We start from the raw sequence: 15,707 nt of genomic DNA on the forward strand, positions 1-15,707 counted from the left end.
TTCATCCCCAGGTGCTCAGCGACCGCCGTCCAGAGCTCCGAGGTAAACTGGGAGCCCCGGTCGCTCGTGATGTCACCCGGTGTGCCGAAACGGGCCACCCAGCAGCCGATGAACGCCCGTGCTACCTCTGCTGCCGTCGTGGAGGACAAGGGAATAGCCTCTGGCCACCTGGTGGCCCTGTCCACAATAGTGAGGAGGAACGTATAACCACGGGAGGGGGGCAGGGGACCCACCAGGTCAACATTGACGTGGTCAAACCGCCTCTCTGGAACCACAAACGGCGCCAAAGGGGCCTTGGTATGGCGGTGCACCTTGGCGCGTTGGCACGCCACACAAGAGCCGGCCCAGGCTCTAACATCCTTACGGAGCCCAGGCCAAACAAACTTGACGCTCACCAATTTGGTCGAGGCCTTCACTCCCGGGTGGGAAAGGCCGTGGACGGTGTCGAAAACTCGGCGCCGCCAGGAAGTAGGCACCAGGGGGCGCGGTTGACCGGTGGAGATGTCACAGAGGAGGGTGGTGTTGGCCGCGTCGAACGTCACGTCCTCCAGCCGTAGCGCCGTAGGGGTCGACCGGTAGTCTTGAACGGTCGCGTCCTTGGCTTGGTCCGCTGCCATAGCGGCGTAGTCGAGTCCCAAGTGAACGGCGTTAACAACCGCCCGTGAAAGGCAGTCGGCGACGGAGTTATCCTTGCCCGACACGTGTTGTATGTCCGTGGTAAACTCGGAAACCGCCGCGAGATGACGCTGCTGACGCCCAGACCACGGTTCTGAGGTTTTGGCCATACAGAACGTCAGCGGTTTGTGGTCCACGAAAGCGGTGAACTGTCGGCCCTCCAATAGGAACCTAAAGTGTCTGGTTGTGAGGAAGAGACCCAGTAGTTCCCTATCAAAGGTGCTGTATTTGCTCTCGCTCTCACGGAGTTGTTTACTGAAGAACGCCAACGGCTGCCAGCCCCCCCCCCACCCACTGCTCACACACGGCCCCCACGGCGTAGTCGGAGGCATCCGTTGTAAGGGCTATGGGGGCGGCAAGCGACGGGTGAGCTAGCAGCGCAGCGTTGGCCAGCGCGGTCTTGGCGGCCACAAAAGCCTCGTCCATCCCCGAAGACCAGTGCAGCTCGTCCTTAGACTTCTTACCCCGCAGGGCCTCATACAGGGGACGCATGATGTGGGCGGCACGGGGCAGGAAACGGTTATAAAAGTTCACCATGCCCAGGAATTCCTGCAGCGACTGTACAGTGCGGGGGCGGGGGAACATGGTGACAGCCTCAACCCTGGCAGGGAGGGGAACGGCCCCCTGTGGAGTGATGTGGTGCCCGAGGAAGGTGATGGACGACTCCCCGAACTGACACTTAGCTGGGTTGATGATGAGGCCGTGTTCGCTGAGCCTGTCGAACAGCTGTGTGAGGTGCGTCATGTGTTCCTCCGCCGACGCGCTGGCCACGAGGATGTCGTCTAAGTACACAAACAAAAATGGCATGTCACGGAGCACAGAATCCATAAGGCGCTGAAACGTCTGCGCCGCCCCTTTAAGGCCGAAAGGCATACGTAAGAACTCAAAAGAGCCCAAAGGGTGTGATGACAGCCGTTTTTGGGACATCCAGTGGGTGGACCGGCACTTGGTGATACCCCCGCACTAAGTCGATTTTGGAATAGATGGCAGCGCCCGCCAGGTGGGTAGAGAAATCTTGTATGTGCGGTATGGGGTACCGGTCGGGGGTCGTGGCATTGTTTAGGCGACGGTAGTCCCCGCACGGGCGCCAACCCCCGTCGGCCTTAGTAACCATGTGAAGAGGGGAAGCCCACGGGCTGTCAGAACGGCGGACAATGCCGAGGCGCTCCATAGTCGAAAACTCCTCCCTGGCTATTGCGAGCTTGGCCGAGTCGAGGCGTCGGGCCCGGGCGTAAACTGGGGGGCCCACTGTGGTGATATGATGTTCCACGCCGTGCTTGGCCACCGCCGAGGAGAAGGTGGGTGTGGTGAGCTCGGGGAAATTTGCGAGCAGGCGTTGGTATGGATCCCCGGTGGAGAGTGTGTTAGCGAGGCACAGCGCTCCAGCGCCCCCAAGCGTGCAGGGGTATGACGCAAAAGAGACGGCATCAATCACGCGACAGTTTTTAACATCCACCAGCAGGTTGAAAGCACAGAGGAAATCCGCACCTAGGAGCGGGGTGGATACAGCAGCCGTCACAAAGTCCCAGCCGAAACGTCGGCCGCCAAAACACACGTCCACATGTCTGATACCGTACGTCCGAATGGACGTGCCGTTGGCGGCGTCCATCTGGGGGCCGTGACTGTCGGTCATCGTGTCCACAGCTTGTGCTGGTAGTATGCTGCGTTGAGCGCCAGAGTCAACCAGCAGCCGCCGGCCCGACAAGGAGTCTCTGATGAACAACAGCTTGCAGTCACGGCCGGCGCCCATAGCCGTTAACGAGCGCCGGCCTTGGCGTTTCCCTGAACCCTGTAACTGCAGGGTTTGCGACACCGTTTTGCTTTTGCCCCAAACCTGGCATGGTAATAACAGAGCCCGTCGTCAGGTTGGCGGCGGGCTGTCACCGCAGCCGCGGTGTCCATATAGTCGTACACAGGTGGTGGTGGGGCGGTCTTGTGGGGTAGCAGGGCATACACAAACTGTTGCCGGTTGGCCAGGAAAACCCTGTCTGCTTCAGCAGCCAGAGAACGGTAGTCCTTGGAGGCGGCGAGAGGAGAACTGGCCAGTGCTGTGCGTACAGGTGCGGGGAGCTGCCTCAGAAAAATGTGTGTGAAAAGAAAGGCCGGATCAGCCGATCCCAGCACAGACAGCATTTTTTCCATTAACTCAGACGGTTTGCCGTCGCCGAGGCCATTCGGGGACAGTAAACGGTCTGCCTTCTCCAGCTCCGACAGGTCAAATAGTTTCAGGAGGAATGTCTTTATAGCATCGTACTTGCCAGCAGCTGGCGGAGCTTCCAACAGCGTCATTGCTCGCGCCGTTGTCGATGCGTCTAACGCCGCCACTACGTGGAAGTACTGCGTTACATCCTGCGTTATCCCTCTCAGCTGGAACTGGGCTTCCACATGTTGAAACCACGGCCGTGGATTATGCTGCCAAAAGTCGGGTAGCTTCACAGTAGCGGTGTAAATGCTAGCGTTAGCAATAGCCATGTTGTTAGCACCGGCGTCGTCGTTGTCAAACATACTCGTATTAGTTGTTCGATCACGTCGGGGTCACCAATGTGGAGTTAGAAAACAACGAGACAGGAGACGTGAGAGTAGACGTAGTCGAGGTAGTTTACTAGCTCCAACTTTACATGTCATATATTCGACAACGACACTGAACTCTCTGGACCGGAAGCGGAAGTGCATTCTCTCTTAGGTGAATGTCTCTAGTTATATAGATGTGGGTCACCACAGTGTCCTGTATTGTTTATAAGGGTGAGGTACCTGCAGACAGGTGAGACTGAAGACGTCACTTAGATCAGTGTTTCTCAACCCAGTCCTCAAGGACCCACTATTCCTGCAGATTTTCTTTGCAACCCTGAATAGATACCTGTTTGTAGTTATTCAACCAATCAGCAATGAATTTTGTCAGATGTTGCACACCTTGCATAATTAAGTGCTATGAGATGATTGGTTGAGTAAGTACAAGCAGGGCTACCTATGCAGGGTTACAATGAAAATCTGCAGGATAGGGGGTCCTTGAGGACTGGGTTGCGAAACACTGGTGTAGATGATGATGAAACGTTTCTGTCAGTACACGCTGTGTCCAGTTGAACTGGTTCACCTTTCTGTGATTTTCTTACCTGCATTATTGAGCATGCATGAAGCCGTCACAAGATGCTGCTACAGTCTCTATTTGTCCATCCGTCCGTTTGTCTGTCCGTCCGTCCGTCCGTTTGTCTGTCTTACCATCTTTCTGTCAGTGTGTCTGTCTGTCTGCTTGTCCGTCCATCCTTCCTTCCATCCGCCCATCCGTCTGTCTGTCCATCTTACTGTCTGTCTGTCTGTGTGTCCGTCTGTCTGTCCAGCCGTCCATCCATCTGTCTGTCTGTGTGCCCTTCTGTCTGTCCATCTGTCTGTCCGTCCGTCAGTGTCTTACTGTCAGTGTGTCCATCTGTCTGTCTGATCGTCCGTCTGTCTGTCTGTCCGTCTGTCTGTCTTACTGCCTGTCTGTCGTACTCTTTGTCTGTCTGTCTGTCTCACTGTCTGTCTGTCTGTCTGTCTGTCTTATTGGCTGTTTGTCTGTCTTACTGCCTGTGTGGATGTATATCTGTCTGTCTGTCTGACTGATTATCTGTGTATCTGTCTTCCCACAGGAGGAAACAAGAAGTACCCATCATGTTGGTGAAAGTGGCTCCGTTAGTCCCCTCCCCAACCCCCAGTTTAGCTCCGCCCACCATTATTTTACAGGACATGGGGGAGGAGCCAGGAGAGGGGGGAGAGGAGGACAGGTAAGTTCTGCATGGGGGTGGAAGGAAGGTTGTCATGGCAACAAAATGTAAAGATGCTGTCTTTTTGTCGTCGTTGTTTTTGTTTCTTTCTTCATTTGTTTAACCTGTGCTGTCAGCAGGCGTAGCACAGCACGGGGAGTGTGGGGGCCAGTGTGTCCTGCACAAGTTCACCTGCAGGTGGAGTTCAGTGTCTTCACCCGCAAAGACCATCTTTATTAATCATCAAGAATCACTTATAACAACTCTGTCCTTTGGATGATCTGTAGGATGACAAGAGCACAGCGTGTCTGTGATACTTCATAGCTGCTACCGGTCCCCCTCTTCTGCATGTTTGACCAGTTAACCAATCAGCATCGCGTCTCCAAGAGGGGGCAGTCACAAGTGAGACAAGGGGACTGAGAAACGAAAACGACAACTTGTATCTGATAAGACAGACATAGAAACAGACGCTGACATGTGTTCAGCAAAGCATAATTAAATCAAGCTCATCAACATCAGTTTAGCATCAAGTTATGGGGCGTCCGGGTAGCGTGGTGGTCTGTTCCGTTGGCTGCTAACACGGGGATCGCCGATTCGAATCCCCGTGTTACCTCCGGCTTGGTCAGGTGTCCCGACAGACACAATTGGCCGTGTCTGCGGGTGGGAAGCCGGATGTGGGTATGTGTCCTGGTCGCTGCACTAGCGCCTCCTCTGGTCGGTTGGGGTGCCTGTTCAGGGGGGAGGGGGAACTGGGGGGAACAGCGTGATCCTCCCACATGCTACGTCCCCCTGGTGAAACTCCTCACTGTCAGGTGAAAAGAAGCGGCTGGTGACTCCACATATATGGGAGGAGGCATGTGGCAGTCTGCAGCCCTCCCCGGATCAGCGGAGGAGGTGGAGCAGAGACCGGGGCGGCTCGGAAGAGTGGGGTAATTGGCCGAATACAATTGGGGAGAAAAAGAAAATGGGAAAAAATAACCAAAAACAGGATAACACTTTTAGGAGACCAGAAGAAGGATGTAGTCCAGAGGGTGTTCCAGTGAGTCTGTGAGGCGGATGCCAGCAGTGTGTATGTGTATGTCACGTGTCCACCTGTGAGTGCACGGGGTTAATCCCAATATATTCTGGTGTCTGAGATCTGTGACTTACCGTAGTGCCTCTGGGCAGCAGACAGGCTCTGCAGGCAGACATGCAGACACCCCACGACCAAGAGAACAGCCGCAGCCCAAAGCACCACGACCCCAGCAGAACAGCGAGCCCGTCGGAGGGGCCAGGAGCCTGCTCTCTGTGTTTTGATTGGCACATCGGCCAGGAAGTGCTGTGTTCCTGTGTTCCTGTTCATGACAAGGTGGCTCCAGTAGGATGGACAGGAACCAGCCTGTAAATGTGAATGTTATTAAGGATCTTCAGCGTGTTGGACCAGGTTTCTGGTCAGAGGGGGCAAAGCTTTCAAGGCAGTTCTGATTGAGCAGAACAAAGTTCCACACACAGAACACCTACTGGAAACAAGTGTTCAAGTGCAAGAAGACAAGGCTAGCTCTCCCATGTCTCCTGTATAAAGGCTTTTACGTAACTAAAACGGCTGAACTATTTAGTTTACTAAATTTATCTTCTAAAAACAATGAACAGTTAGGTTGTAGACTGGAGACTGTCCTCAGCGCTGCTCACACTGGCAAACGATGAGCAGAACTGAACTACAGTGAACCACAGCGGGACTGTGGACGTCTCAGGTTGAACCATAGCGGGACTGTGGCTGTCTCAGGTTGAACCACAGCGGGACTGTGGACGTCTCAGGTTGAACCACAGCAGGACTGTGGATGTCTCAAGTTGAACCATAGCGGGACTGTGGATGTCTGGGGTTGAACCACAGCGGGACTGTGGATAGCTCAGGTTGAACCACAGCGGGACTGTGGATGTCTGGGGTTGAACCACAGCGGGACTGTGGATGTCTGGGGTTGAACCACAGCGGGACTGTGGATGTCTGGGGTTGAACCACAGCGGGACTGTGGATGTCTGGGGTTGAACCACAGCGGGACTGTGGATGTCTGGGGTTGAACCACAGCGGGACTGTGGATATCTCAGGTTGAACCACAGCGGGACTGTGGATGTCTCAGGTTGAACCACAGCTGGACTGTGGATGTCTGGGGTTGAACCACAGCGGGACTGTGGATGTCTGGGGTTGAACCACAGCGGGACTGTGGATGTCTGGGGTTGAACCACAGCGGGACTGTGGATGTCTCAGGTTGAACCACAGCGGGACTGTGGATGTCTGGGGTTGAACCACAGCGGGACTGTGGATGTCTCAGGTTGAACCACAGCGGGACTGTGGATGTCTCAGGTTGAACCACAGCGGGACTGTGGATAGCTCAGGTTGAACCACAGCGGGACTGTGGATGTCTGGGGTTGAACCACAGCGGGACTGTGGATATCTCAGGTTGAACCACAGCGGGACTGTGGATATCTCAGGTTGAACCACAGCGGGACTGTGGATATCTCAGGTTGAACCACAGCGGGACTGTGGATATCTCAGGTTGAACCACAGCGGGACTGTGGATATCTCAGGTTGAACCACAGCGGGACTGTGGATATCTCAGGTTGAACCACAGCGGGACTGTGGATATCTCAGGTTGAACCACAGCGGGACTGTGGATATCTCAGGTTGAACCACAGCGGGACTGTGGATAGCTCAGGTTGAACCACAGCGGGACTGTGGATGTCTGGGGTTGAACCACAGCGGGACTGTGGATGTCTGGGGTTGAACCACAGCGGGACTGTGGATGTCTGGGGTTGAACCACAGCGGGACTGTGGATGTCTGGGGTTGAACCACAGCGGGACTGTGGATGTCTGGGGTTGAACCACAGCGGGACTGTGGATATCTCAGGTTGAACCACAGCGGGACTGTGGATGTCTCAGGTTGAACCACAGCTGGACTGTGGATGTCTGGGGTTGAACCACAGCGGGACTGTGGATGTCTGGGGTTGAACCACAGCGGGACTGTGGATGTCTGGGGTTGAACCACAGCGGGACTGTGGATGTCTCAGGTTGAACCACAGCGGGACTGTGGATAGCTCAGGTTGAACCACAGCGGGACTGTGGATGTCTGGGGTTGAACCACAGCGGGACTGTGGATATCTCAGGTTGAACCACAGCGGGACTGTGGATATCTCAGGTTGAACCACAGCGGGACTGTGGATATCTCAGGTTGAACCACAGCGGGACTGTGGATATCTCAGGTTGAACCACAGCGGGACTGTGGATATCTCAGGTTGAACCACAGCGGGACTGTGGATATCTCAGGTTGAACCACAGCGGGACTGTGGATATCTCAGGTTGAACCACAGCGGGACTGTGGATAGCTCAGGTTGAACCACAGCGGGACTGTGGATGTCTGGGGTTGAACCACAGCGGGACTGTGGATGTCTGGGGTTGAACCACAGCGGGATTGTGGATGTCTCAGGTTGAACCACAGCGGGACTGTGGATGTCTCAGGTTGAACCACAGCGGGACTGTGGATGTCTGGGGTTGAACCACAGCGGGACTGTGGATGTCTGGGGTTGAACCACAGCGGGACTGTGGAAGTCTGGGGTTGAACCACAGCGGGACTGTGGATATCTGGGGTTGAACCACAGCGGGACTGTGGATGTCTGGGGTTGAACCACAGCAGGACTGTGGAAGTCTCAGGTTGAACCACAGCGGGACTGTGGATGTCTGGGGTTGAACCACAGCGGGACTGTGGATGTCTGGGGTTGAACCACAGCGGGACTGTGGATGTCTCAGGTTGAACCACAGCGGGACTGTGGATAGCTCAGGTTGAACCACAGCGGGACTGTGGATGTCTGGGGTTGAACCACAGCGGGACTGTGGATATCTCAGGTTGAACCACAGCGGGACTGTGGATATCTCAGGTTGAACCACAGCGGGACTGTGGATATCTCAGGTTGAACCACAGCGGGACTGTGGATATCTCAGGTTGAACCACAGCGGGACTGTGGATATCTCAGGTTGAACCACAGCGGGACTGTGGATATCTCAGGTTGAACCACAGCGGGACTGTGGATATCTCAGGTTGAACCACAGCGGGACTGTGGATATCTCAGGTTGAACCACAGCGGGACTGTGGATAGCTCAGGTTGAACCACAGCGGGACTGTGGATGTCTGGGGTTGAACCACAGCGGGACTGTGGATGTCTGGGGTTGAACCACAGCGGGATTGTGGATGTCTCAGGTTGAACCACAGCGGGACTGTGGATGTCTCAGGTTGAACCACAGCGGGACTGTGGATGTCTGGGGTTGAACCACAGCGGGACTGTGGATGTCTGGGGTTGAACCACAGCGGGACTGTGGAAGTCTGGGGTTGAACCACAGCGGGACTGTGGATATCTGGGGTTGAACCACAGCGGGACTGTGGATGTCTGGGGTTGAACCACAGCAGGACTGTGGAAGTCTCAGGTTGAACCACAGCGGGACTGTGGATGTCTGGGGTTGAACCACAGCGGGACTGTGGATGTTTGGGGTTGAACCACAGCGGGACTGTGGATATCTGGGGTTGAACCACAGCAGGACTGTGGATATCTGGGGTTGAACCACAGCAGGACTGTGGATATCTGGGGTTGAACCACAGCGGGACTGTGGATATCTGGGGTTGAACCACAGCGGGACTGTGGATGTCTGGGGTTGAACCACAGCGGGACTGTGGAAGTCTGGGGTTGAACCACAGCGGGACTGTGGATGTTTGGGGTTGAACCACAGCGGGACTGTGGATATCTGGGGTTGAACCACAGCAGGACTGTGGATATCTGGGGTTGAACCACAGCAGGACTGTGGATATCTGGGGTTGAACCACAGCGGGACTGTGGATATCTGGGGTTGAACCACAGCGGGACTGTGGATGTCTGGGGTTGAACCACAGCGGGACTGTGGAAGTCTCAGGTTGAACCACAGCGGGACTGTGGAAGTCTCGGGTTTGCAGTGCTGAAGGACAGCAGACAGTCAGTCAAACCTCTGCATGGAGGCGATCAGCTGTAATGACCAACCTGTTGGCTGCATGGTGGGATAATATTCACCAATGTCACATCACACGACCGAGGTTCTTGGTTCAAGTCTCGGTAAAGATCCTCCCAGTGTTGCTATGGGTTTTGCTTCAACATTCAAAGACATGCCTTGTTAGCTGTCAGGTATCAGATGCTTCAGAACTCGGGAGTCGGTCCCTGGGCGCTGCATATTTTCTGGATGTTGCTCCTCATGGTAAATAGGATGGGTCAAATTTCCCCATGGGGATTAATTAGCACTTGATAATGACAATGATAATTAACAGGCTGGAAGTTATTGTTGTCTGCCAGCTTCCAGATGCTACCTACTCGTGGCAGGACACAGTCACCATTTCACTCAAAGCGCCCAGCAGGCTGTTGTAGCACACATACTGAAGGAGTCCTGTTCCAGAGAATGGAGTTGCTCTTTGTCATGATGGATGCAGCATGACATGCTATTTATGAGCTGATGGAACATGTCAGTCACTGGACTGCCAATCAGAACTGACCCCAGTGATGACATCACTCATGGGCGCCAGTGAAACAACCGATCATTTTTGCTCAGCGTGTTACTGATCTGCCAGGCAGCAAGTCTGAAGTGAGTAGTTGTGCCAGACCATGGACTCCAGCATCCCGTGACCCCGAGAGCAGGATAAGTGGTTTGGACAATGGATGGATGGATGGATGTAGTACTATCTGTTGGTAAAAGTCTTCTACCAGCTTGTTCTGTCATATCTGCTGGTTAGACATAGCAACTTCAGGTCTTCTTCTTCCTCATCTGGCTGCTGTGATGAAGAAGAAAACACTATGCACCCTGTCATTTTTCTTGGTGAAGTCCTACCAGACACCAACCATCCCCATCACACTGCTGCAGTCTGCAGGACCTGGTGTTCATGTGGTCTTAACACAGCACAGACAGAATCGGGAAGGACGTGTGTTTGTGTGTAAATCTGCATGATTGTGGCTTTACTGGTAGATTTGTAAAGTTGCTGTGTGTTGTCCAGCAGGTGTCAACAGCCAGGACCCGGACTCCTCTTCAATGTAAATAACAGCAACAACAACGAAGAAGAAGAGTAAGAAACACACACACACACACACACACACACACACACACACACACACACAGGTCTGTGTGAGATTTACCTGTACTTCCTGTTGTCTTCCAGAGAGGAGAAGAAGAGGAAGAAGAAAGAGAAGAAAGAGAGGAAGGAGAAGAAGGAGTAAGTCTGTCTGTTGATGCTTTCTTGGCCAAGTTTTAAGCATTTAATTAGTAGAAGACACTTCTGAAGGAGGGATTTGGATAAAGGAATAAAAAGTATTTTGTCCAGGGCGTCCAGGTAGCATAGCGGTGTATTCCGTTGCCTACCAACACGGGGATCGCCGGTTCGAATCCCCGTGTTACCTCCGGCTTGGTCGGGCGTCCCTACAGACACAATTGGCCGTGTCTGCAGGTGGGAAGCCGGATGTGGGTATGTGTGCTGGTCGCGACACTAGCGCCTCCTCTGGTCAGTCGGGGCGCCTGTTTGGGGGAGGGGGGACTGGGGGGAATAGCGTGATCCTCCCACGCGCTACGTCCCCTTGGTGAAACTACCGCCCCCCCCCCGGGTCCCCCCTTCCCCCCTGAACAGCTGCCCCAACCGACCAGGGGAGGCGCTAGTGCAGCAACCAGGACACATACCCACATCCGGCTTCTCACTCGCAGACACAGCCAATTGTGTCTGTAGGGACACCCGACCAAGCCGGAGGTAGCATGCGGATTCGAACTGGCGATCCCCGTGTTGGTAGGAAACGGAATAGACTGCTACACTACCCGGACGCCCATCATTACTTTTTTATTTTGATATACTTTCCCTGTGGGGAAATTCTGCTCTACATTTAACCCATCCTAGCCGTGTAGCTAGGAGCAGTGGGCAGCCGCCATGCAGCACCTGGGGACCAACTCCGGTTTGTCTTGCCATGCCTTGCTCAGGGGCACAGGCAGGAGTGTTAACCCTAACATGCATGTCTTTTTGATGGTGGGGGAAACCGGAGCACCTGAAGAAAACCCACCACAGCCACAGGGAGAACATGCAAACTCCACACAGAGGACGACCTAGGATGACCCCCAGGGTTGGACAACCCCGGGGTTCAAACCCAGGACCTTCTTGCTGTGAGGCGACAGCGCTAACCTCTGGGCCATCGTGCCACCCCACAGTTTTTAAAGCCTGTGGTTTTAACCTTTTGTCTGATATCTGTCCTCACAAAGGACTCTGGACAATAAAGTGTTGATGTAATTGAGTGTTTTCATACAGAACTGAGTTTTCCGCCCAGGGGTTTATTATTCAGAGAGAAACTGTATGGTGGCCATGAAACTATTTTTGTAATAATTACATTTGGAGCAGTGTAACATAGACTTCAACAGAACAGGGCCTACGTACTTATGTCCAACAGAACCAGAATGGCCTCTCTGAGCCCAGATAGAGACTTAATACAGGTGCTGCATCAACCCACCAGCAAGACCGAGCTACTGCTAACATGCTAACAGGAGCTGCATACAGGCTGCTGTCGTCCTCATATCCTGTGTCTGATGCTCCGCCCCCCCCCCCCCACACACACAGGAAGGAGAAGAGGGAGAGGAAGGAGCAGAAACAGAAGGAAAAAGAGGAGATGGAGAGGAAGAAGGAGGAGGAGAAGAAAAAAGAGGAAGAGAAGAAGAAGGAAGAGGAGAAGAAGAAGGAGGAGATGTAGGTTTGCTTTAAAAGCAAATTTTGAAAATGACATTTTAGAATGACATTAATACAACAGCACCATGACATCACAGTGGCCTCGCTATGATTGCATTGTGCCATCAAAACAACATCTCCGGGACAACACCATGACATCACCACATCACCATAACATTACCATGACCACCAACAGCACGGTGACATCACACTGACATCACCATAGGGATATCATCACATCACCAGGAGAACACAACAGCAGTATGACATCACTCTGACGTCACCATGACATCAGCATGTTACAACAAAAAATGAAAATGTATATTTTTGGTCTTCTCTGTGTTTAGTCAGAAGGAGATCACAGTGTTTGATCCAGCCAGTAACACCTACTATCACTGGCTGTTTGTCATCACCATGCCTGTTCTCTACAACTGGACCCTCATCATAGCAAGGTAGAGTATCTATCTATCTATCTATCTAGCTATCTATCTATCTATCTATCTATCTATCTATCTATCTATCTAGCTATCTAGCTATCTAGCTATCTATCTATCTAGCTATCTAGCTATCTAGCTATCTATCTATCTATCTATCTAGCTATCTAGCTATCTAGCTATCTAGCTATCTATCTATCTAGCTATCTAGCTATCTGTCTGTCCGTCCGTCTGTCCATCCGTCCATCTGTCTATTTATCTATCTATCTATCTGTCTGTCTGTCTGTCTGTCAACAATTTTGCATCAACTTAAGCTTTATAAAATTGTGTGTGTGTCTTTGTGTGTGTGTGTGTGTGTGTATTTTTTTCAGGGCGTGTTTTGAAGAGTTACAGACGGATTATCTGATGTACTGGTTTTTCACGGACTACGCCTCAGATCTAATCTACATCGCTGACATGGTCTTCAGAACCAGGACCGGTCAGGACACACATATATACACACACAATCAGACACAACTACACGCATACACAACTAGTATATTGGCAGACACAAGCAAATATAAAAACACACAAGTCTCAAAACATCGGTGTTTCTTGCACAAGATAGTTGGGTATAGTGTATGTATGTATGTATGTACGCATGTCTTTCTATAGGTACACATGTTGCCACCTGCGCCGTGGTGACGTGATAAAGAACCCACACTCAGCACGCACACACAGGACGCACAGCTCTCCTGCAGGGCTTTACTGACCGATCTGCAGTCACTGCCGTCGCAGTACACAACAGGACATGCAGCTGTTTTCATTCCTGCTACAAAGACACACACCACCTGAAAAAGGGTGTGTGTGGATGTGTGTGGGTGTGTGTGTGTGTGTGCGTATGTGTAATAATGGTAATTCATTATTCCTATTGGTCACGTGACTTTCTCATTGCCGCCATGTTGGATCACAACCTAGCCGTGGATACGTGGAACAACTGTTGGTTTATTCTGGGCAACGTGTGTTGTCGCCGCTTGTTTTTGCTCGAAAGTGCGTTTATCAGTTAAGAAAAGTTCATTCTTACTTCATGAAATTGTTGCCTGCTGCCATTAGTTATCTAGGGGGCAGGTTTTTTAAAACTTGATAAGTACTTGGCTCTGGCAGAAGTAGAAAAAACTCTTCGAGTTGGTGCCTACCGTTTTAGGCCATAAGCCTACCCGACCCAAAGGAGTTCATCAGTCATGGTTAACTTCTTTGCAGTTGCTGGGTGTTCTAACAGAATTGGAAGGGACAAGAAATCTTTTTTCAGGTTACCAAAAGTTACCACACATCAAGGTGAAGATGCAGCATTAACTTCAGAAGAGAGACGAGCTGTCAGGTTGGCTCAGATTAGCAGATCAGATTTGACCTCTGAGAAGCAAACCAACACCAGAGTTTGTTCAGATCACTTCATCCCCGGGAAACCAGCTGCTCTTTTCCACAAGGCGGACACAGACTGGGCACCTGCTTTAAACTTGGGACACAACAAATTCAGGCCTCCTGCAGATTCATCACTGAAAAGAATTGTTAGAGATCAAAAACGGAAGCAACAACAGGCAAACCAAGATGAAGGCCACCAGACCCCTGTCACGTTACCGAACAATAAGGACGGCCACATCCAAACCGCACTGGTGACAAAGATGTGTCTTGTCAAACTGGTATGACCTGTAAAGAGATTTATGACTTGGAGAAAAAGGTATGAAAATGTGGTAGCAAAGCTTGATAAGTTATCCTTTACTGATCTTTTACTGAAGAATCATTGAAGGAAGATGACAAAAAAAAGTTGCCGTCTACACAGGGCTTCCAAATGTTCTCACCCTGTCTTCAGTATTTAGCCTTGTTGAGCCATGCATACCTTTAACACAGAGTTCTTTATTGACAACATGTCAGCGGTTCATGGTCCTTTACTGCAACTGAGGCTTAATCTGTCTGCTGAAGATATAGCATACAGACTCGATTTATCCACGTCTACCATATCAAGAATATTCCTACGGATGCTAGACATTGCCTTTGTTAGGTTTTCATTTTTGATTAGATGGCCAGAAAGAGAAGAAATATGGAAAACAACACCACTTACGTTTCAACAGCATTTTGGGACCAAAGTGACTGTAGTGACAGACTGCTGTGAAGGTTTTGTGGAGAAACATTTTCAACATATAAGCATCACAATACTGTAAAATGTTAGACTGGAATTTCTCCACAAGGAGTTATAACATTCATCTCATGGGGTGGAAGAGCCAGTGATAAATTCATCACTGGACATTGTGGACTGCTGGATAATCTACTGCAGGTGACGTCGTTCTTGCAGATAGGGGATTTAATATTGAAGAAAGTGTTGTCTTTTATTATGGAGAAGTCAAAATCCCAGCATTTACTAGAGGGAAGAAACAACTTGCTGCACATGATGTGGAGAGTACAAGAAAAATTGTCTCTGTAAGGATTCGCATTGAGAGTGATTGGACTTGCACGTAGTAAATACAGAATTCTGCAGTCTACCCTTCCAACAGACTATTTCAATACAAAAGATGTTAATGGTGTAACAACAGTTGATAAAATTGCTTTGGTTGCGTGTGCCTTATCAAATACGTGCAATAGCATAGTCCTTACAGAATAAATTAGGTTTCAAACTTGCCTTGTAAAGTACTTAGCTGCAAGTTCTGGTAGTAGGCAGTTCTTAAAAAATTAAGATGCTTCAGCAACAGTAGTTTTCCACATCTCTTTATCAGGCAGGACTCTTTCAGTAAATACATCTTTCTCTGTCCACAAGACAAACTCTCCAAAGACGGGCTTCTTTATACAGATGATCTGGCTCTGTGCCTGGTAATAATATGCATGAGGTCTTGGTAACTGCATACCACCACTATACTCAACAAGGCAAAGTTTCTCTTTTTTAGGCCAGCTTCAATGTTTGAGTCAGGTATGCAAAAAGGGCTCTTTATTTCTAATGAACCAATCCCACAACAAGAACAATGTGAGTCCGTCTGGGGACACACCCATGAAGGGTAGATCCTTTGAAATCACAAAGCCACAGTCCTTTACTTGAAAATGTGTATGTTTTGTAGCCATCATATCTTTATATGCATCAAGTGCCACTGTTTCATGGGTGCATCCCC

The 15,707-nt window shown here is 51.2% G+C and overlaps 1 protein-coding gene across 1 annotated transcript in view; it reads left to right on the forward strand.

Moving 5' to 3' along the window:
- Nucleotides 1–15,707, forward strand: part of cnga1b (cyclic nucleotide gated channel subunit alpha 1b) — a 43,462-nt gene that overhangs the window by 5,091 nt on the left and 22,664 nt on the right. The window contains exons 3-8 of the mRNA XM_056300785.1: nucleotides 4,299–4,433; nucleotides 10,448–10,513; nucleotides 10,607–10,660; nucleotides 12,038–12,163; nucleotides 12,490–12,594; nucleotides 12,948–13,054. Of these exons, the coding sequence (XP_056156760.1) occupies nucleotides 4,299–4,433; nucleotides 10,448–10,513; nucleotides 10,607–10,660; nucleotides 12,038–12,163; nucleotides 12,490–12,594; nucleotides 12,948–13,054 (593 nt within the window). The remainder of the gene's footprint in view (nucleotides 1–4,298; nucleotides 4,434–10,447; nucleotides 10,514–10,606; nucleotides 10,661–12,037; nucleotides 12,164–12,489; nucleotides 12,595–12,947; nucleotides 13,055–15,707) is intronic.

Source organism: Lampris incognitus, chromosome 20 (assembly GCF_029633865.1).
Source record: "Lampris incognitus isolate fLamInc1 chromosome 20, fLamInc1.hap2, whole genome shotgun sequence".
Taxonomy (NCBI): domain Eukaryota; kingdom Metazoa; phylum Chordata; class Actinopteri; order Lampriformes; family Lampridae; genus Lampris; species Lampris incognitus.